The sequence below is a fragment of the Mandrillus leucophaeus genome, unplaced genomic scaffold (genome assembly GCF_000951045.1).
Source record: "Mandrillus leucophaeus isolate KB7577 unplaced genomic scaffold, Mleu.le_1.0 Scaffold420, whole genome shotgun sequence".
Lineage (NCBI taxonomy): Eukaryota > Metazoa > Chordata > Mammalia > Primates > Cercopithecidae > Mandrillus > Mandrillus leucophaeus.
Window position 1 is genome coordinate 274,684 of NW_012104477.1, and position 22,778 is coordinate 297,461.

General features: G+C 41.6%; 2 protein-coding genes across 7 annotated transcripts in view; one reads left to right on the top strand and one right to left on the bottom strand.

Annotated features, from left to right (window-relative positions):
• The window catches only part of GTF2H1 (general transcription factor IIH, polypeptide 1, 62kDa), a 51,279-nt gene extending 46,712 nt beyond the window's left edge, over positions 1 to 4,567 (bottom strand). The window contains exons 1-3 of one of the 4 annotated variants that reach the window (XM_011992927.1): positions 4,094 to 4,559; positions 2,231 to 2,291; positions 344 to 550 (exon numbers count right to left, since the gene is read on the bottom strand). The gene's annotated coding sequence lies outside the window, so the exon portion shown is untranslated. Of the gene's footprint in view, positions 1 to 343; positions 551 to 2,230; positions 2,292 to 4,093 lie in introns of all 4 variants that reach the window. The other 3 variants (XM_011992926.1, XM_011992925.1, XM_011992928.1) reach the window with 3 other exon arrangements.
• The window catches only part of HPS5 (Hermansky-Pudlak syndrome 5), a 44,552-nt gene continuing 26,109 nt past the window's right edge, over positions 4,336 to 22,778 (top strand). The window contains exons 1-8 of one of the 3 annotated variants that reach the window (XM_011992922.1): positions 4,336 to 4,889; positions 8,871 to 9,027; positions 14,781 to 14,891; positions 15,350 to 15,414; positions 15,888 to 16,080; positions 17,760 to 17,893; positions 20,461 to 20,673; positions 21,313 to 21,384. In XM_011992922.1, the coding sequence (XP_011848312.1) occupies positions 8,920 to 9,027; positions 14,781 to 14,891; positions 15,350 to 15,414; positions 15,888 to 16,080; positions 17,760 to 17,893; positions 20,461 to 20,673; positions 21,313 to 21,384 (896 nt within the window). In that variant the 5' untranslated portion in view covers positions 4,336 to 4,889; positions 8,871 to 8,919. The remainder of the gene's footprint in view (positions 4,890 to 8,870; positions 9,028 to 14,780; positions 14,892 to 15,349; positions 15,415 to 15,887; positions 16,081 to 17,759; positions 17,894 to 20,460; positions 20,674 to 21,312; positions 21,385 to 22,778) is intronic. The other 2 variants (XM_011992924.1, XM_011992923.1) reach the window with 2 other exon arrangements.

Below are 22,778 nucleotides of genomic sequence, written 5' to 3' on the forward strand. Positions count from 1 at the left end.
AGGCTGGAATACAGTGGCATCATTTCAGCTTACTCCAACCTCCACCCTCCAGGTTCAAGTGATTCCCTTGCCTCAGCCTCCCAAATAGGTGGGATTACAGGCACGTGCCACCATGCCTCACTAATTTTTCTATTTTTAGTAGAGATGGGGTTTTGCCATTTTGGCCAGGCTGGTCTCAAACTCCTGACCTCAGGTGCTCTGCCCGCCTCAGCCTCCCAAAGTGCTGGGATTACAGGCGTGAGCCACTGCACCCAGCCATATCCTCTTATATACAACATATAAAACCATTTATATCAAAATTCATTTATGGGGAACTTTAAGAAATAAATCTGAGATAAATTACTGAACATTGGGCATAACTGATCAACTGTCTCACAGCTAATTTGCTTGGTAAATTTTCCTGGTTATCTGTAGCACCTCTAAATTGTTCAAAGACCAATTTCAGGAGGTTTAATAGACTCACTGGAGCTATCTTACAATGCCTTCTGTGATTTCCAGGTTTTTCTTGAGTGTATTCCTTGAGTGGCAAACACTTCTTCCCAGGAGAACGCTATAAGAGTCATAGAAATTCATGAAAATTATTGGTGTAGGCTACATTTAAACAGATCAGGTCAAAGAAGATCTGGCTTTACTAAAAGACTGCTTACTTTATGAAACAGTCTGTTATAAGACTTCTTTATTTAAATATCTTCTTTACTTAGCAAGATCTCTAGTAAAGGCATTAATTTATTTGCAGTTAAAAATGTATTTGTCTGAATCTAAATTCATATACCTTGCTCTGAGCCTTTGTACATTCTCTTCCTTTCCCATCAACTGGCTAACTTTCACTCATTTTTTTTTTTCAGTCTATGTTAAGCTAAAGTTACCAGGCTAAAGTCTCCTATTATTTTCCTCATGGCACTTACTACAAAATAATTTTTAATGTAATTCTTTTAACGTATACATCCCCTGACAGATTTCAAGCTTCATAAGGGAGGGCAGAAGCCACATATATTGGGTTCTCTGTAACACAGCACTCAGTAATACAGTGTTTGGCCTATAGGAAGAGTCCAAGACATATCAATGACATCATTTAAGATCTTGCTGTTAAAAGAATACAATCTTTTGGTAAGACATAAGACGAAACCTCTGCATATACATCCTTGCCTAAACTCCAAAAACCACTATAGTTCTCAATTCACAGATCATTGTATCATTTCTCATAGAGATTCTAATAACTGGATCTTGCACTTAAAAGGGAACAGTGATAGGGAAGAATTTGAACTGGCTGAACACAAACCTTTACATTACTGCACCTCTGCATTTCCATTACCTACACCCCCTTTTCCAATGTGCAAGAGATAAATGGAGGAGAGGAGATAGGGAGCAACAAGTGAAAGAGAAATCATCCTCTGAAAGGAGGATTACTAGAGAGCACTGTTACATCTGCCAGCATACAAAAATGGAGATTTGGAATGCCGCTTGCCATCAAGCAATCCAAAAGTATTTTAACAATTCAGCATTAAAGGGAATAACTTTGTAAGTATGCAAAGAGTGACCAAAATGTACTGTTTTAAGGATAATTTCACAGACAAGGAAGATATTAAGGAGAATAACTGATGTGGCAATTTTAGGACTGAGCACTTGCACATTTTATAGCAGTGCAGGGAAGAGGCAGGAGGAGGAAAATGCGACAGAGATGCATGACAGAGGAAAATATGCTCATATCTACTAATACTGCATGCTGACAAAAGCATATTACCAAAATTGAGAGAAGAGTAATCAGTTGGTAATCAAAGTGGTGAAAAGAGGAACTACTAGGTCAATGGCTGATACTGCCACCCTGAAAGCAGGAAAGAGAAAGGAAGGGCGCAAAGACATCTCTATCAGCAGAATCCATAAGGCAGAGATAAATGGTAGCCAAAACGCTAGGAAAGCTCAAGGGATACCAGAAAATATTCTGATGGTAGGGAATAAAATAGCATAGAGAAGCAGGTTATCAGAGGGCAGGACACACGGCACCAGCAAGAAGTTACAAGCCTTGAGAGCAGTACACACAGGAAGCATTCACAATCGAGGACTGGTGCTGGTCCCTGGTAGCCGGCTTCACTACTTTTAACTGATTCTTCTCGCACACTGCACCAATTTTCCTAGTATTTTTCAAAAGACCTCTCTGAATTTGCTTTGTTTTTTTCCCCACATTTGTACCGCAATGTGCATTTAATATTACTTAGGAGAGACTCAAACTTACCAATCTGCTGCACTGCTACAAGTCGGCTGAGTGGCCTGGTCAACATAGTGAAATCCCGTCTCTACTAAAAATACAAAAATTAGCCAGGCGTGGTGGCATGCGCCTCGGTCCCAGCCACTCGGGAGGCAGAGGCAGGAGAAGCCCTTGAACCCGGGACGTGGAGGCTGCAGTAAGCCGACATCGCGCCACTGCACTCCAGCCTGGGCAACAAGGGCAAAACTCCGTCTCGGAAAAAAAAAAAAAGAAAAGTCGACTGAGTGAGGATAGCAGACCATCTCTTTTTTCTCCTTTCTGAATGAGGTGCTTAAGCCTACTAACAGGTACAAAGTTCTCTCCAGAGTCTAGTCCTTCTGTGAGCCAAAGGTCTGCTACTAGAGGTTACCTTCCCTGCGGTTGTGACCTCTCCATCTCAACTGCTCTGGTCTTTTCCGTTTTTTTGACAGGGAGTCTCCCTCTGTTGCCCAGGTTGGAGTGCAGTGACTCACTCGGCTCACTGCAAGCTCCGCCTCCCGGGTTCACGCCATTCTCCCGCCTCAGCCTCCGGAGTAGCTGGGACTACAGGGACCCGCCACCACGCCCGGCTAGATTGTTTTGTATTTTTAGTAGAGACGGGGTTTCACCGTGTTAGCCAGGATGGTCTCGATCTCCTGACCTCATGATCCGCCCGCCTTGGCCTCCCAAAGTGCTGGGATTACAGGCGTGAGCCACCGCGCCCGGCTGGTTTTGCCTTCTAAAAAATCTTAAGTTTGGCAACTTTGGCTTAATTACCTAAGTCCAGTTCAGTGGTTTTCAAACTGTGTTCCAAGGAGATGCCTCTAGGATATAGGCGAAGTGGAGTGGTGGGGCCTGGCTCTCTTAAATTTAGTTCCACCAGAGCATGCTGCTTTTTATATATTGGGTTCCAGGTAAAAATTCATGGGGAGAAATTGTTCCACTCCTTTAAAACGTTTAAAAATCACAAGTCTGGATATTGGTTTGTATGGAGTCAATACTCACTGCAAAGCATATTTCATTCAAACCACTGTTGGTTTTTTTGTTTTTAAGACCTGGTCTTCGAATGGACGAAAGGTGTATTTTTTATACCTCCTTTCCCCGTCCCCATTTTACTGACGCTAAAAGGAGAGTTTAGGAGTCATTTGGGGCCAGGCACTGTGGCTCATGCCTATAATTCTAGCGCTTTGGGAGGTCTAGGCAGGAGAATCGCTTGAGCCCAGGAATTCGAGGTTACAGTGAGCTATTATCACGGCACTGCATTCCAGCCAGGACGACAGAGCAAGACTGTGTCTCTTAAAAAAAAAAAAAAAAAAAAGTCACCTCCTTATTCAATTTGGCCTTTGAGAACACTGGGGGATATACAAAACAATTATGTATATATCCAGGTACTCACGGTCTATTTTTCATCATTTCACCACAACCAAATGACCAAAACTAGGAATGTGTGGACTGGCCCATGTGTTAAGAAGGTTTTTAAGAGAGGTAAGATTGACAGGTGGAAGCAAAAGGTGTGCAGACACCAAGGTGAGAGCTTTTCTCTTACAGAATCCCAGACTCAACAGCACATTTCCTGACGGGAAGGGCTTCTCTGTCTGGGAGAGGCCTCCACTTCATTCTCATAAGCCAAATCTGATCCTGGCTTTGGGTAAACCTGCTCTCAGTGGAAGAGCAGGCTTCCTTTAGACAAGTAGATTAGAGGTCGCCTCTTCCTCGCCTCGGGATAAGGGCAAACAAGACGGTAGGCTTGGGCGTTGGGAGGACGCCGACAGCGACGCTGGGAAAAGGGGTAGAATCCACGCCGTCCTGCGGCCCCCAGGCCTGTCAGATCCTCACCCGCCCACCCGCCCGCATTCTTCGGTCTAAACTTACCAGGTGGAAGCCACAACTCCAGACAGGAAGTAACTAACTGGGTTGGATCTGGTCGAGTTCCGCTGCGCTTCTTAGAGCCGCTGCTGGGAAGAAGCTGAAACCCAGCGGCTGCAGGAGTTGCCACCGCCTCTGTTACTGGGGGGTCTCGGCTCCATCGCTGGCTGCGAGGAGTCCGAGGGCACGTGACCGGAAGTAACAAGGCGGGCCCTAGGCACGTGACTCAAGAGCGCGGCCGCCATGACACCTTCCGCTAGTTCCCTCCCTCCCTCACGGTTTCCCGCCTGTTTCGTTTCCTCTCTCCGGTTTCGAGCGGCGAAGGGTCCTGGGATCCTGGCCGGCCCAACCATTTGGCCTAGAGCTCCTCTGGTTCCAGTCGGCGCCGTGTCTTCAGCCCGCAACGGCCCTCCGGCTCCAGGCCGTAGAGAGCGTAATCGCGACCGCGACCTGAGGGGGAGGGACTACGCGCAAGCAGGGGGCGTGACTCGTCACGTGATGAGGAAGTGCCGTTAGTAGCGTTGTCTCGGGTCCGCGGCGCTCCTGGATGACGTCAGCAAGGAAGGGGAGGAACGGGAGGTGAGACTGAAGTGCATATTCTGCTGTTAGTGGGCGGTGAATTCCCCGGCGCTAAGTCGGAGGCCAAGATCCGATACACTGAGAGCTGCGAGGTACTGGCCTGGATGTGGTGGAGCTGGTTTGGGACCTCCGGGCTGCTGGTCTGTGAGCCTGGCTTTGAAAATTGGTTACTGGGTCTCCTCTCAAGAGATCTCAAGATATTAAAGTTACTGCTGTTAAAAAGGTGGTAGTTCCACTAGGCAAGGAACTTTTTGTGGGCAGGGATTGTATTTTGTTCATCCTTGTGTCTCTAGCGGTGTGTTCAGGTCCTGGAACATAGAAGGCACTCGAATGTTGAATGAATGAATGTATGAATGAGTCAGTCGCCATTTGTCTGTCTGAGGCAGAGAGTTGTTTTCTGATCATTTCTTCTTAGAAAGATCCCCTTGTGAAAATGAGACAGTCGGCAACTTCTCCTTCTCATTTCTTCAATTTTTGCTCTCGTATTTCTTTCTCCTCTTTTCTTCCACGCACCTACTGGGGCAAAAGAGAACATATTTGCATTTGATGTGTGAGCAACAAACACTGAACTATTTTACGATAATGGGAAGATGATGAGATTTGGATTCAGGAGACGTGTATTCTAATCTCAGGTATACCATTGATGAGCTCTGTGGTCCTTGGGCAAGCCAGTCTTCCAAAAGTTGTTTCATTTACTTTGGTTAAGCATTTGTCGTCAACTTGTATGTTCTTAGTTTTTGGTAGAGTCACTTCACAGAAGTAACATTTAAACTCAGCTTTGCAGAAAGATAGGGTTTTGGTAAATGGGGGAAGATTCCATAAACATCATGTTTTAAACCATGGAGGCACAGCAAGTTTATAGAATGAAAGAGAAAAAAAAGAGTTGAGTCCAATGTAGTTGGAGAATAGGAGAGAGGTTAAGATGGGAAATGAAGAAATAGAGCTATTGAAGGCTTGTACAGTATTAAGTACATACTTTTAAAACTTTATTGTGGAAAATTTCAAACGTAGACAAAAGTAGGATAATAAAATGAACCCTCATGTACACTTAACGCAACTTGGGCAATTATCAGCATTCTGCTGTTCCTGTTTATACTGTTTGTACATTTCTAGGTACTTTTTGTATCCATTGTTGCATTTGATTAATAGCAGCTTTCAATTTGAGCTCAGTTCTACTATATGTAGCTACTGGCTAAGAAGATTTTGTTTATGTAAACAATTTCTTTGGGTTTTAGTTGATCACTTGCTCTGCTGAATCAACGGTGTAACACGGCCACTTAAACACAACTAATACTATTTTAGGTTGTAATATAGAAACTTGCTGTCTAGATCCAGGAAGTTAGTGTTTCTACTCTATTCTGGGCTCATCCAACTGCTTAAGTAGTATTATGCTCAGCACTAGGCACCTCATTTTTAGACAAACTAAAGTACCTCTGTAGAAGGTTGACTGGAACAGACGGTTGGAAAATGTCATGTCAGGAGTGATGGAGGAACTGGGAATGTTAAATTTTTAGAAGACCTGATAAGACTTTTGAAATACAGAAGGATTGTTTTGGAAAGAGACAGCTCATTCCCTTCAACTATAGAAGCTACATACAAATAGGAATAATGGTAGAGCTATAAGTGATCAGGCTTCAGCACAGTATTAAAAAGAACCTTTTAACAGTGAGCCCTGTGGAGGACTGGAGTTGGCAGCTTCATGAGAGTGAGTGATTTCTTTCCATTGCTGAAAGTGTTCGGGGACCTAGGGCAAAACTAATTTCTGAATTAGGTGGACATGTTCACTGAATTACCTATGAACCTGTCTCCATGTTGAGAATTCTAGGAAGTAGGGCTCATGTGGGATCTTGAAAGCTGGATACATTTGGGTAAGAAGATCTGGAGGGGAAGCAGTCATTTCAGGGAGAGTAAACATAAATGCGTAAAGTTAGAGTTGGTTTAACACTGTCATCCAGCAGCTTCTCTGAGAATTGGCATTGCTTATGCTGTTTTTATTGTCGGTTCTCATTTCTGTTAAATTCTTTTTTTCTTTTCAGTAGAACTTACTAGGTGTGTTCCCCTCCCCACCCCACCCCCACCCCCATTATATTATAACTTGCAGGACATTCTCTTTTCACCGAGATTAAGGCAAAATGACTTATCTACTTTGGAGTTTCTTTCAAGATCACACGTAGAGGAGACACTATGATATTATCATTCCTTTCCATCTCTTGGATCCTGTGCTGTGGTTTTATCTTTTTCTTGTATTTTCAGTCCCTTTCGTTTTAGAGTCTACTTTTAGCTACTACCTACAAATCTGTTGAAGAGTCTCCCCAATAATAAAGTCCAGAGAGGTTTTCTCCTTTTCCACCGGACTTCTTGAGTAATTGAAATGTTTTATCCTCATTTTCATACCACCCACCCCTTTTCTCAAATCTTTGTTTTCTAGCGTCTAACCACCCACAGCACTTTACAGAAATTATGCGACCTCCCAACACCAAATTCTTCAGTTCCTTTCTGTTGCCTGCCAAGTTAAGTGCAGGCTCTTTGGTTTGAAATTCAAAGTGTTTTGTAACTTGGGCCCAAATTATGATTCCAGCTTTGTCTTTCGTTATTCCATTGCTTGTATCCTATGTTTCAGTCAAAGACTAAATTTGTATGCTTCTAGTATATTCTGCATTTTTTTCTTCTCTATATATTTGCACGTTGCTGCCCTACCTGCTACCCTTTCCCTTTTCCTTGAGATAAAAGCGTAGTCAGCATCAGTACTACTTTCCTTAGAGAGTTTTCTTCGGTTCGCTGTAATTCAGTGTGATCCCTCTGTCCTGTAAAGTTCTAACAAAGCAGTTTGCTTATGTTTCCCTCATAAGATGTGTGTGTGTGTGTGTGTGTGTGTATATGGTATTTGTCTTTTTCTCTCTATTATAAACTGACTGACTTCTGGAATTATTTTACTTGTCTTTTTTTACCACTGTGCCTGGTACTTTACTAGGTACTGAATGAAATGAATGAGTGAAAAGAATGAGGGAAGATTTTCTTAGATCAATAATTCTCAAATATTTTGAGTACAGGCATGTGAAAACTTTTTTTTTTTTCCTGAACATCATTCTCCTTGCAGAGGTCAGGCTGTATTAGGAACAGTGTTACTAGCAGAAAATCAGATTTTGTGTGCAATAAAAAACATAGTCTTCGTTTTGCCACTAGAAAGTATGTTCTTTGAGGGTTAGAACTTTATCATATCTAGGACCTAGAATAATGGCTGGCACTTAGGTGGGTGCTCAGTACAAATCTGTTGAATAAATGAGTGATTGAATATATATGTTTCTGGAAAAAAAGTCAAAAACATAAAGCATGAACAAAAAACGAGAATATATAAACAGTTTATGAATTTTTCTGTTGTATTAATTTGCTTTCTAAATTTGGCAGGTAACAAGTGATTGAGAAAAGTTGTAATTTATGAGGAGAATTTTCTTTTCTTTTTTTCTTGAGATTGCTGCAATGGGACATAAAAGTGCATTTGAGAGTAGGTGAACACAAAAACTCTTGTGTTACTTTACAAAGTCCTCCCTGGTTATTTGGCATTTGTTACCTTGCATTCTTATCCCTGTTCTGTCCTATCTAGTCTCTTTTGTTGCAGCTCTTTATTTTTCTTTGTGCTCTATTTCCCTGTACCTTCTCTCTTAGATCTGTTCATTCATTCACCTCACTTACTAAGCACCTGCTAGGTTGGAGAGAGAAGTCTAGTGGCCTATTCCTATTAAGCACTGTTAAATTGTTAGCTGATAACTGTAGGGTTTGCTGATAACACTTAGTAAGTTGAGACCTTTATGGAAGATTGCATTTTAATGAAAGACTCCTCAAGACAGAAGATTTACTACTCATAGAAATACAGCAGCAGGGTTACTGTTTTGCCTCAGAGGAGATAGGCCAATTTTCCTAAATCCTACTCTGCCTATTCTGCTTACTCACACTGTTAGATAATAGAGGGGGATAGGATTATGGAGGGCCTTGAGAATCTGTACCTGCTACTCTGGGAGTTTTAGAGTCAGGGAATGACACAATGTAAACACACCGTGGCATACAATGTTACCTGTATGTGTTTTCTTTCTAAGTACCTGTATAGTGGGGACTTTCTCATGTTTCATTATGTTCCCCACATATTTGTTAAATGCATGTTAAATGAATGGAGGGCTTCTTAAATTATATTTTTGTGGATTTTATTCAGGTAAGGAATACTGTATCTATCATTCAACAAGTTTCAGCTTTCTGGCTAAATGACTTTTGTGCCAGTGATACCAGAGTCCTACAGCCATGTTCTTGCAGAGTTTGAATCTCTGGATCCATTACTGTCAGCCCTGCGGCTGGACTCCAGTCGTCTAAAGGTGAATTTATTGATCCTTGTATCAGTTTCATTTTCATGTACTCTTTGTTACTGTGCCCCTACCCTCTAGTTCCTTAACGTTTTATGGAATCTTGGGTGTTCTTACCTGTCCTAGTCATACTTTCGTGGGGAGAAAAAAAGAAAATAAACTTTTTATCTGAGGAATGTGAGCCCCTTTAAATTATCAGGCCAAGGCTGGGTGTGGTGGCTCACACCTGTAATTCCAACACTTTGGGAGGCTGAGGTGGGAGAATCGCTTGAGGCAAGGAGTTCAAGACCAGCCTGGCCAACATGGCAAAACTCTGTCTCTACTAAAAATACAAAACTTAGCTGGGCAAGGTGGCATGCGCCTGTAATCCTAGGTATTCGGGAGGCTGAGGCATGAGAATCACTTGAACTCGGGAGGTGGAGGTTGCAGTGAGCCGAGGTCATGCCAATGCACTGTAGCCTGGGCAACAAAGTGAGACTCTGCCTCAAGAAAAAAAAAATTGTCAGGCCCAGAGAAGCATTGGAGTGAAACAGCAGTCTTTTATCACTCTTTTTTTTTTTTTTGAGACGGAGTCTCGCTCTGTCACCCAGGCTAGAATGTAGTGGCACGATCTTTACTCACTGTAAGCTCCGCCTCCTGGGTTCTCACCATTCTCTTGCCTCAGCCTACCGAGTAACTGGGACTACAGGCACCCACCATCACGCCTGGCTAATTTTTTTGTATTTTTAGTAGAGACAGGGTTTCACCAGGTTAGCCAGGATGGTCTTGATCTCCTGACCTTGTGATCCGCCCGCCTTGGCCTCCCAAAGTGCTGGGATTACAGGTCTTATCACTCTTGTTTGAGCTAATTAATTACCTCTTGAAGCTACTTGCTATGTGGGCACTAGACTAACTGACACCAAGTAGTGATAAAATGCAGTATACCTTATACTTCAAAAGTGTATAGCCAATCACTAATCAATGTTATTGCTGTAAGCCAATGAGAATTCCTGACAAACAGCCTCTTCTGAGAACTTGAGTTTCTTGTTTTCCAGAGCATTCACCAAGGCAACTTGGAAGTGTGTCCTAGGCTGCAGTCCTCAAACTTGGCCCAGATAAACTCGATGTTAATTTGGCCTCAACTTCTTCCTTTTAGGTTGACACTTTACATAGAGGTATAATTTTCATAGCTCTTTCTTGATTTATTTTTTGAGCTATCTTTTGAATTCTAATTTACCATCCCTGGAAACCCTGATACTGACTTGCTTCATTTTCCCCTGTTAGTGTTGCTGTCTTCTCTCAGAAGCTAATGTATTTAATTGAAAATAAAATGGTATAAATGAGTATATCCCACAAAGACCAAGAGAAAACTGTCCCTTCACCCTCTGAAGGTTTGCTGAAAATCAACTAATACAAGTAAGATTAATAGGAGAAAAGGCATATAAAATCTTCCTTTCTTTTTTTTTTTTTCCTTTTGAAACAGGTTCTCTTTGTTGCCTGTGCCTGAGTGCAATGGGGAGATCCTAGCTCACTGTAACCTCAAACTTCTGGGTTCAAGTAATCCTCCTGCCTCATCCTCCTGAGTACCTGGGACTAAACATACTCGACACCATGCCAGGCTAATTTTTAAAAAGTTTTTGTAGAGATGGGGTCCTGCTATGTTGCCCAGGCTGGAGTACGGTGGTGAGACCATAGCTCATGATAGCATCTAACTCCTGGCCGCAAGCAATCCTGTGCCTTGGCCTTTGGCCTCCCCAAAGCACTGGGGTAACAGGAGTGAGCCACCATGCCTGGCTGTATGTACCCTCTTTCATAGGGAAGTGGGGATATGGAGAATGTAGATGATTGTTCTGAGTAGCAATAAATCATTAGGGAGAATGAATAGACCTAGCAAGTGGGAGGCAGACATGGGAAGGTGAGGGATGGAGCTGCATAGGAACAATCAGGTAAAATCCCCCGGATGAACTCTTGGAGCTGCCTTCAGAAGAATAAATGAAAAGTCTATCTGGGCATGATGATCACTCCCAGTCTCTTCTCTAGTGGTTGATCTTTCCTGGTAATTTGATGAGATCCCTAGGGAAAGTGTTTAGGACAATTGCATTTCTTTTGGAAGGAAGCTTTCCCTCCCTCCCTCCCTCCCTCCCTCCCTCCCTTCCTTCCTTCCTTCCCTTTCCTTTCCTTTCTTTCCTTCCTTTCTTTCTTTCTTTTTTGAGATAGAATCTCATTCCCTTGCCCAGGCTGGAGTGCAGTGGCACGATCTTGGCTCACTGCAACCTCTACTTCCTGGGTTCAAGTGAGTCTTGTGCCGCAGCCTCCCGAGTAGCTGGGATTACAGGCACCTGCCGCCATGCCCGGCTATATTTTGTATTTTTAGTAGAGACGGAGTTTCACCATGTTGGCCAGGCTGGTCTCAAACTCCTGGCCTCAGACAATCCTCCTGCCTCCTCCCAAAGAGCTGGGATTACAGGCATGAGCCACTGAGCCTGTACCTTTTGGAAAGAGGCTTTCTTGGTCAGATAAGGAAATTCCTCTGGAGAGAGTCCCTCTCTGTGCTTGGTGGAGAGGTGGAAACGAGACAAGGTTAAAGGGACTTTGATTTTGAGGCAACTTCTGAGAACTGTCAGCATGTCAAAGCTCCATATTTTGGGGTATTGGTTGCTGAGCCCCAATAACCCCATTACATTTTGAATAACATGAATCATTGCAGTTATACTACGGTCATTCCAAAACAGGGAGTCTGGTGTAACCCTCAGTTTAGGGAACATAGCAAAAGTTAGTTCGCTCTGGGCAGAATGTCAACCTAAGAGGAAGAAGCTGAGGCAAGTGCCCTGGCTTTGTGGTTCACACCTGTAATCCCAATAATTTAGGAGGCAGAAGTGGGAGGATTGCTTGAGCTCAGGAGTTTGAGACCAGCTTGGGCAACATGGCAAAATCCCATCTTTACAAAAAATACAAAAATTAGCTGGACATGGTGGTGGGCACCTGTGGTCCCAGCTACTCAGAAGGCTGAGTTGGGAGGATTGCTTGAGCCAGGGAGGTTGAGGCTACAGTGAGCTGTGATCGCTCCACTGCATTCCAGCTTGGGTGACACAGCAAGACCCTATCTCAAAAGGAATAAAAAAACCCAAAAAACAAAACAAAGGCAAAAATAATATAAGCAGACAGTTTATTAGGGCCAAGCTTGAGGATTACAACCTGGGAACATAGATAAAAGTTGTTTTAAATATACACTTTAATTAGCAGCAGTTACAAGTGGATTTTTTTTTTTTTTTTTTTGAGATGGAGTCGTGCTCTGTTGCCCAGGATGGAGTACAGTGGCACCATCTCAGCTCTCTGCAAACTCTGCCTCCTGGTTTCAAGTGATTCTCATGCCTCAGCCACCAGAGAGGCTAGGATTACAGGTGTGTACCACCATGCCTGGCTAATTTTTGAATTTTTGGTGGAGACGGGGTTTTGCCATATTGGCCAGGCTGTTCTCAAATACCTGGCCTCAAGTAATACGCCCACCTCAGCCTCCCAACGTGCTGGGTGATTATTTTTTGAAACAGATGGTGGGGCAAGGGGTGGTGCAGTCTTACTGTGTTGCCCAAGCTGGAGTACAGTGGCTATTCACAGTCATCATAGCTGAGTCATAGCACACTGCAGTGCACTGTAGCCTTGAACTGGCGTCAGGCAGTCTTCTTGCCTCAGCCTCTCAAGTAACTGGGACTATAGGCGTGCACCACACCACATGGCCCGACTAATTTTTGTAAATTTCTTAGAGATAGGGTTTCATTATGTTGCTGTGACTGGTCTCAAACTCCTGGGCTCTGGCAGTCCTTCAGCCTTGGCCTCCCAAAGTGCTGGAATTATAGGCATGAGCTACTGCACCAGGCCTTTTTTTTTTGAAATGGCATCTAGCTGTGTCTCCAGGCTGGAGTTCAGTGGCGCAATCTTGGCTCACTGCAACCTCCGTCTCCTGGGTTCAGGTGATTCTACTGCCTCAGCCTCCCAAGTAGCTGGGATTAAAGGTACACACTGCCACAACCAGCTAATTTTTGTACTTTTAGTAGAGATAGGGTTTCACCTTATTGGCCAGGATGGTCTCGATCTCCTAACCTCGTGACCCTCCTACCTCGGCCTCCCAAAGTGCTGGGATTACAGGCATGAGCTGCTGCGCCTGGCCTGGATTTCTTGAAAATAAAAAATTTTAATTTAGGGCTGGGGTCTTATTCTGTTGCTTAGTCTGGTCTTGAACTTCTGACCTCCCAAAGTGTTGGGATTATAGGCGTGAGCCACCTTGTCCAGCCCAAGTGGATGTTTAAAGGAAAAGGAGGCAGATTCTGAGTTGTTTACCAATAACATATTAAAATAACAAAAACTATTGATTGGCTATACATTGTTCTTAGTATCACAGATTTCAGTGACATGAAGTTAACAGGCGAGACAGCTAGTCAGTGACAAAATGACTTTAAACAATTGTCCCCAGGCATGGGTGCCGCGAGTGGGGGCATGACTGATATCTCATATTCATTTCTGTCTGGACCTGCATACTTCACATAGTTCAGACTGCCCTGAGCTATTTTTCTTTTCCCAATAGCTATGTGTTTTGATTGTCCTTGGAATTCAAAGAACTATGTACTTCCTTCAATCTCTGAGTTATTTTGATTAAACTCAGGAATGATGTGGTAAAAAACAAAGTTTCATAACCAGTACCAAAATAATTTCATTTTTATACTTTTGCTACTGCCCTAAAGGAAATACTAGCATCTGAGGAAAGGGAAAAATAGGAAGTGATAGACAAAATAATATGAGTAACAGTTTTGAGGCTTGACATCAGACATTTTTTCAGCTGCAAGTTACAGTATGGTGTAACATACTAATAGGAGCTTAAGTGATAAAGATGTTTATAATCTCATAGGAGGTTAGTGTTCTGGGTTTAGTGTAGTGGCCCAATGATATAACTGGCTCCCATTTTTCCCATTCTACCATTGTACATATGTTAGCTTTTAGTTGCATTTGCAATGTATGTCCTGTCTCCAGTCTTACTGTTCTCATTAACATCTCAAGAAAGTGGGGGCAAAGGGCAAAGGCTTTCTACAGGCTCTGCCTCTTATCTGGAAAGGTAAAGCTTCCCTTCCTGAGAAGCCCTCAGCTGTGTTGGTCATATTAGCTAGAATTGAGTTGCATGGCAACGCTTGGCAGCTAGAGAACTGGGAAGGTGAATATTTAGGTTTTCCAACTTCTGTAGTGAAAAGCAGCAAAACTGAAGAGGATTGGGAATGTCTCTTAGTCAACCAACTAATAATTTTGCCACAGAGTATTGGGCACAGCATGGCTACTGCATCCTCTGATGGAGTCTCACCTACCCTAAGACTTGCGGATGTTTTGTGGTGTTTGTACAGATCAGAAGTGATGTAAATGAATGAATGTTTAACATGGTTACTTTATCTTCTGGTCACTTCCTCGGTCTTCCATTGTTGTAGTTAGCATTGGAATGACCTAGCCAAATTACACAAAATATGAACAGTCTAACAGCCAGCTTTTGCCAAGGGAAAATTACTCACACGGTGGAGCCTATTCAGCCTTTGTGAGATTTGTTTAGAAGTTTAAAAACAAAATGTTCTTTCTTCAGTATTTTTTACTATTCTAGAATTAGAGAGTAAGTGTCATGTTGTGTCCATTTGGGCAGAGGGTAAAGTGAGGGAAGGAGCCTGATGCATAAATCCTCAGTATTTATTTTCAGTGGATAGTCTATTTGGTTAAGTAGCTGTGATCATCTCACACTTCTCTTTACATGTTTTTAGTGCACAAGCATAGCTGTGTCTCGGAAATGGTTGGCTTTGGGCAGTTCAGGAGGAGGACTCCATCTCATTCAGAAAGAAGGTTGGAAGCACAGGCTTTTTCTTTCACACAGGGTAAGATTAAGGGCAGCTCTGTCGTATACCATTTGGAGTCTCTTTCATAAATGCAAATTTCTCCAATATAAATAATCGTTTGGAATAAAAGAATGTAAAACGTGCCCTGGTGCGGTGGCTCACGCCTGTAATCCCAGCGTTTTGGGAGGCCAAGGCGGGTGGATTACCTGAGGTCAGGAGTTGGAGACCAGCCTGGCCAACATGGTGAAACCCTGTCTCTGCTAAAAATACAAAAATTAGCTGGGCGTGTTGGTGGGCACCTGTAATCCCAGCTACTTGGGAGGCGGAGGCCGGAGAATTGCTTGAACCCAGGAAGTGGAGGTTGCAGTGAGCCGAGATCGCATCATTGCACCCCAGCCTGGGCAACAGAGCGAGACTCAGTCTCAAAAAATAAATAAATAAAAAAATAATAATGTAAAACTTGAGATTTAAAAAATATTTTTTCTTTTGTGCTCTAGGAAGGTGCAATTTCTCAAGTTGCCTGTTGTTTACATGATGATGATTATGTTGCTGTAGCTACCAGGTAAGAATCTATTCTAAAACCGTCTGTCCTTTTTCAAATGCATTTTAATTTGACACATTTAATTATTTTATTTAATGTGTTTGTTAGGGTAACCAACCATCCTGGTTTGCCTAGGATTGTCCTAGTTCTAACACTGAAATTCCTGTGTCTCGGGAAATCTCTCAGTACCCAGCAAACGAGAACGGACAGCTGGTCATCCGAGTGTTTGTAGAAAATGCTAATTTGAGGTTACAACATTTCAAAGGCCTTAAAAGAGAAAGGGAACAGAGATAATTTAGATCATTTAACTTCTCCTATTAAACTGGTTTGGTGACTAAAACAAGGAAATTAATATCTTGACTTTTTATAATACTTCCTCTTTTCTGAAGAATAAGAGTTACATATGTATTTAGTATAGTTGATACTGTGATGCAATTAAATTCTACCTTGTTCATCATTGCCAAAAGTTTGCCTCTGTGACTCAATTCTTGCAGTCAAGGTCTTGTAGTTGTTTGGGAATTAAATCAAGAGCGTCGTGGGAAACCAGAACAAATTTATGTGTCTTCAGAACACAAAGGCCGAAGAGTCACAGCTCTCTGTTGGGATACAGCTATTCTTAGAGTTTTTGTAGGTGATCATGCCGGGAAGGTTTCTGCCATCAAACTCAGTACTTCTAAACAAGCAAAGGTGAGAAGCAGTCCCATTCTTTGTGTATGTAGTGAGATACAAGGTGTCTTAAAAAACTTCCAATTAAAGAATGTGATTTTTATCTACTATATTTCTTGGGAGACTAATCCAGAGTCCAGACTTGGAGATTTTGAGGAGACCTGTTTTTATATAGTACATATGGTAGCCTGTTATAGCTCAGTGCTGTTACAGAATGGCTTTTGTGAGCTAACTTCAGTACTTTGCACATTATCTATTGCAGTTCTTCCTGATTCACCTGCATGGCTCATTTAAAGCATTCTTTAGTATAAGGCTATTAAGAAAGAAAAGAAATCTATTTCTTATTGGTGTGAATCAAATGACAGACATAGAAATGACACCAATTGCTCAGGCTCCTGGTCTTCTCCGCTTCTTGTGTAGAAGAAACTCATAGGTCTAGGAATACTGTTTTTATCAGGATGGATATAATTTATTTTGAATGGAATCTTGAAGACACCTTCGGGCTTTGCTCTGCTCTGCAGGTTCTCAAGCTTCCTGCTGCAGTTCTTTCTGAGTAGAAGGGTTGAGACTCAGTTTACCCTAACAGAATGCTCCAGTCTGTCATTAAGACAGAGTAGACCAGCTTCTCATTGTCCTGCTCCTCCAGGGCCATTACAGCAGAAGTAGAGGGATTTGTCTCGCATTGGCTTGTTTCTATTTAGGATCCTGGTGGAAAAGAAGGGCTCTAACTACTATTGGCTAAATTAATTTTATATTTTATTTTATTTTATTTTGAGACAGGTTCTTGCTCTGTCACTCAGGCTGAAGTACAGTGGTGAGATCATGGTTCACTGCACTCTTGATCGCCCGGGCTGAAGCAATCCTCCCACCCCAAACCTCCTGAGTAGCTGGGACTACTGGCATGCACCACCACGCCTGGCTAATTTTTAAAAATTTTTTGTAGAGACAGGGTTTTGCCATGTTGCCCAGGCTGGTCTCGAACTCCTGGGCTCAAGTGATCCACTCACCTTGCCCTCCCAAAGTGTTGGGATTACAGGCATGAGCCACTGCACCTGTCTATTGGCTAAATTACTTTATTTTAATGAACACATCAGAATATTTTTCTGGTTTTTGCCATCATGACCTATCAAAGTTATCAATTGATTCTTAATATATTTTGGATCTAAAATATAGAAACCCTATACATAGTAAACGTACTTTGTCTTTTTCTCAAAGGGAGAAGTACTATCTACAGGTGAAAAATTCTCTCACATACTCCAGAACTTTATTTAGTTAGAGACAGGTTCTTCCTCTGTTGCCCAGGCTGGAATATCGTAGCTCGGTCAAAGCTCACTGCAGCCTCAAGCTCCTAGGCTCAAGCAATCCTTCTGTCTCAGCCTCCCGGGTAGCTGGGATTATAGATCTGTGCTACCACGCCTGACTAACAAGTTCTAAAGCTTGCTTCATCTTTTTCATTCTAACCTCTAAGATTAGATGATCACAAACAGAGCCTTAAGAATTCCCTTCTGCAGTTAACGTACCAAATTATTTAATACAACTTTTAAGTGAGTGAAACTTCGATATCCTTACAAGCAAATTAAATTTTGGCTTATTTGAAAATTTTATTTTGCTATTCAAGTTATTTACAAGGTAAAGAGGAAGAGATCACATGTGTATGTTATGATTAAATAAACTTTATTTCTTTCTCACATTCCTTTTAGGCAGCTGCTGCTTTTGTGATGTTTCCTGTTCAGACCATAACAACAGTTGACTCCTGTGTTGTACAGTTAGATTATTTGGATGGAAGGCTACTTATATCTTCACTAACTCGATCCTTCTTGTGTGACACTGAGAGGTATATTGGCCATCCATTAGTCACCAGAAATGCAGACTTTTAGAAATGGGAGGAACTTAGAAGTTATCTACCCCAAGCCCCATCAATCAGTTATACAGATTTTTTTTTTCTTTTCTTTTCTTTTTTGTTTTTTTGAGACAGGGTCTCACTGTGTCACTCAGGCTGGAGTGCAGTGGTGTAATCATGGCTCACTGCAGCCTTGACCTCCCCAGCTCAAGCGATCCTCCTACCTCAGCCTCTCAAGTAGCTGGGTCTACAGACACATGCCACCATGCCCTGCTAATTTTTTGTATTTTGTTTAGAGACTGGGTTTTGTCATGTTACCCAGGCGGGTCTTGAACTCCTGGGCTCAAGTGATCTTCCTGCCTCAGCCTCCCAAAGTGTTTGGATTACAGGCAAGAACCACTGCCCTTGGCTATTACAGATGTTACGGAATCAGTTGTATGCAAGCTGATGTTAGAGAGCAGAGAGGAGGTAGAGGAGTCTAAGACAGTCCAGTGGGTGACTAAGACAAGTATTCCGTGAGCCCGTTGCTGGTGAGGCGTGTTCTAAGTGCTATGAGAGAAGGCCAAAGGCCTGTTTTTATATGCGGAAGCAGGAAGGCTTCTTTGAGTTTTGTTGTTTTCAAGATTTGTTTTATTTTAATAGAATTTTACTAAAGGGTAAAATTGGATGAAGAATAAGAGCTTTACGAAGATAAGTATTTCATCAAAATCTCAAGGGTAGATAGAGCCAGAGGTCCAATGAGTGGCAAAGGAGTGCATTAGAGGTAGCTGTGAAATACCAGAGCAGAATAGCAGACAGCTGAAAATGAGTATTATGCATCACTGTGCCAAAGTTCTCAGCCATTCTCACTGCAAGGAAATTTTCACTGGCCATTCTTTTTTTCACTGGACGTGGCAGCTATCATATTTCTCAGGACCATCTCCTTTTAAAAATTTGTCATGGAGAGTTTTGAGCCTACACAAAAGAAGGGAGAATTGTGTAATCAACCCCCGTGTACCTATTTCATAACTAAAGTTGGATGACAGTAGCCTAGAACCTCTTGTAAAAATAACATGTTTAGATGTGCTTACTCTCTGTTAGCTAGAATTCAGTTTTTGGGGACATGGATAGTATAATAAAATATATACTTACGTTAAAAAATCTTTTTGTTTCAACCTATTTTCCCTCCCAACAAACAGTATGTATATATATTTTTAAAAGCTGGTTCACCTAGTGACTAGCCAAAGTGATAGATATGACTTTGTTTCATGTAAATTTAGTGTTAAGGATTAACTAGGGTAGCATATGTGAAAATACTCAACTTTGGGCCTGTGACATATTGTTTGAAAAATAATAGAAAGTAAGATTAATGAGGATACAAATGATAATGAATTGATTGCATTTTTCACTCAGCAAACATTTATTATAGTCCTCCAGATCCTTAGCACCATATTAGGTATCATAAAATATATAAAATAAGGAAGAAACATATTTTATTTCCCAAATAAGGAATATAAGTAATAAAACCACTACTTCCTGTACTGCTCTGTATACATTTCAAAGCACTCTTACACCAATGTTCTTAAAGTAAAGCAAATGTTATGTTTTATTCATAAAGCAAGTAACTACAGAAGTAGTTATTGAATTATCTGAGGTTATCTAGTAAATTCATGCTAGAGAGCATACTAGATCACTCTTCAATAAAAGAGATTGAGTTTATGGAACTCTACAATGTATTGAGTGCTTTCTGTAGGCCTGACACTGTGCTACACACTGGGAATCCAACCAAAGAGGAATCAGAAGTGTCCTTTGCCCTGAAAAGTCATGATTTGCTGTTTAAATAGACATAATTGCCATATATCATGTCATAAGTGCTATGAAAGCAAAGCATAGGAAGCATGTAATTCCATATATGGGAATCAGGGAAAGTTTCTGAGGAGGAATGATGGACTCATGGAGGGTAAGTAACAGGAGTTTTTAGGAAGAGACATCTACCTCATCATTATCACCTTCCATGTTCCCAGGCAGTGTACTGAGCTCTTTTATATATCTAACCCATGTAATCCTAAGGGAGCAGAATACTCCAAGGTGCAGAGTTTCAGAAGGACCTGGGTTTTTGAGGAAAAAGTAAGTTTATTGGGTGTTTGTGGTGAGGAAGTGACTTGGAGACAGGGTTGGAGAACTAGATTAGTAGCTTCCATAGAGTGTCCAAAGAACATTTTACAAAGTGACTTTAGAAGCAATTAGTAGGGTTCAAGGATGTACGAAATAGTTCAGTAGCATTCACTTTTTAGATTTGAAAGGGGCCTTTACATTGATTCTGAGCCTCTTATTCTGTGGCTAATAAACTAAGTACTAATATGAAATGATTTGCTTCCTGTCACAGAAATAGCTAATGGCAAATCGGAGCCAGAACCCTATTTTGATCTTTCCATTCTCTTGTTTTTTTCAGTATATTGCTAATATGAATGAAGGAGAAGGCATTGTGAGTGGAGTTATTATGCCCATGCTGATTTGTAGTGCCATTGTTTTTGCCTTTTTTTTGTAAGTAAATCTGCTTTCTCTTCCTTTCTGGATGTTAGAGAAAAGTTTTGGAAAATTGGAAACAAGGAAAGAGATGGAGAATATGGAGCTTGTTTCTTTCCTGGAAGATGTTCTGGGGGCCAGCAACCTCTGATATATTGTGCTCGCCCAGGCTCTAGGATGTGGGAAGTGAACTTTGATGGAGAAGTTATAAGTACACATCAGTTCAAGAAACTCCTCTCGTTGCCACCTCTCCCTGTGATTACTCTAAGGTAATGATTTGTATGTCTTGTTAGGATTGTTTGAAGAGCTTATATATAGAGGTTGGGTGAAAATCTCTGATATTGTATAAGTGTTAAAGATTTTATTATACCTGGCCAGGCGTGGTGGCACACGCCTGTAATCCCAGCACTTTGGGAGGCTGAGGCCGGTGGATCACGAGGTCAGGAGATTGAGACCATCCTGGCTAATGGTGAAACCCCGTCTCTACTAAAAATACAAAAAAAAAAAATTAGCTGGGCGTGGTGGCGCATGCCTGTAGTCCCAGCTACTCAGGAGGCTGAGTCAGGAGAATGACGTGAACCCAGGATGCGGAGCTTGCAGTGAGCCGAGATCATGCCACTGCACCCAGCCTGGGCGACGGAATGAGACTCCGTCTCAAAAAAAAAAAAAAAAAAAGATTTTATTATGTCTTTTCAGAGTAAAGTTGAATTTTTATTAAAAGATTCAGAAAAACCAAAGAAGTCTTTGAGAATTACCTTTCCTATGATTAATGTGAGTTGAATAAAGGCAGATGTAGTTAGGCTGTTGAATTTGTTTTGGAGGCAAAAATTACCGTGTATTGGGAAAAGTATAATTTTATGTTATACTTCTAACAGATAAACTCATTATCAGATGTGTTTACTTTCTAGATCAGAACCTCAGTATGATCATACAGTTGGATCCTCCCAATCTTTGTCTTTCCCCAAACTCTTACATCTTAGGTAAGTTTCTACTTTCCTTTGATCTGGGGGGAAAAAAGAATACTTAGCTTTTAATCTCTGTTTCTTGCTCAGAAGTAGTTAGTTTTTTAAGGTTATTTTTGCACTAAATTATTTTTAGAAAGTTAGGAAATAATTATGTTACATGAAGTGTTCTGTATTTAAAAGGAATGGAAAGATCCTAGAAATACACTTCTCTTTCCAAGCCAACTGGAGAGTTTATAATTGCCAAGAAACTTCTAACAATTAGAGCTAAGATAGCTCTACTAACCTCTTCATAACCTCCCCTAGCTGGTGGGATGCCATAATGAAAGCAAGTCCCAGATCAAAATCTGCCACACAGATGTATGTCTTTTTAGCAAGCAGGCACAAAAAAAGTTGTAGAACTTGTTCTTGTATGCTTGGTGAAATTTCAGCTCTCTATCCTGTAGGTACTCTGACAAATACTTGCATGAAAGATCTGCTGGAGGCAGTTTCAGCCGTATTCTAAGGTCAGAGTTCAGCCAGCCTTCTAGTTGGATTTGGTGCAAAGTCCAGCACAAAGTGCTGCCCTAAAAGTTGTTAACTGCTGGGCCTGCCAATTCTTACACCTTGTTCTGCAAGAGCAGGAGTGCCAATGTATGATTTCCAGCTAGTATCTTGAACTCTATTTCATCAATAAAAAATTATTTCTGATATCCCTTAGGCTAGTTAATAAGATCTCTGATGGAAATTCAGCAAACGTTGTATGAAGTTGCTATATGGTACACTGGAGTGCGAACACCTGATTCAGTTCTTTCAAAGGCTAACTAACCACTCTTTGTGATTTTTTAAAAGTAATTGAAATTTAACTGATTGCCTCTAAGGGTAAGGATAAAAACCAGCTTATGTATTTGTCATACTTCCTACACTGAAGTATTTAAAAGTGAATTATGAGGCTGAGTGTGGCTCATGCTTGTAATCCCAGCACTTTGGGAGACAGAGGCAGGCAGATCATTTGAGGTCAGGAGTTCGAGACTAGCCTATCAACATGGAGAAACCCCGTCTCTACTAAAAATACAAAATTAGCCCGGCATGGTGGCACGCTTCTGTAATCCCAGCTACTAGGGAGGCTGAGGCAGGAGAATCACTTGAACCTGGAAGGTGGAGGTTGCAGTGAGCCGAGATCGTGCCATTGCACTCCAGCCTGGGCTACGGAGCAAGACTCTGTCTCAAAAAAATAAAATTAAAAAGTGAATTATAAACATTATAACACTTTAGTAACTCCATAATTCTAATTCATCATGAAAGTTACTAGAGAAAGACATTTATTTGCCCATAATTAGATAAAGCATGCTAAAAACTCTTCCTTCTTTAGCATTCTTCCTTTATGGCACTTGTCATTTTTATATATTATATAATATATAATTCATATATTA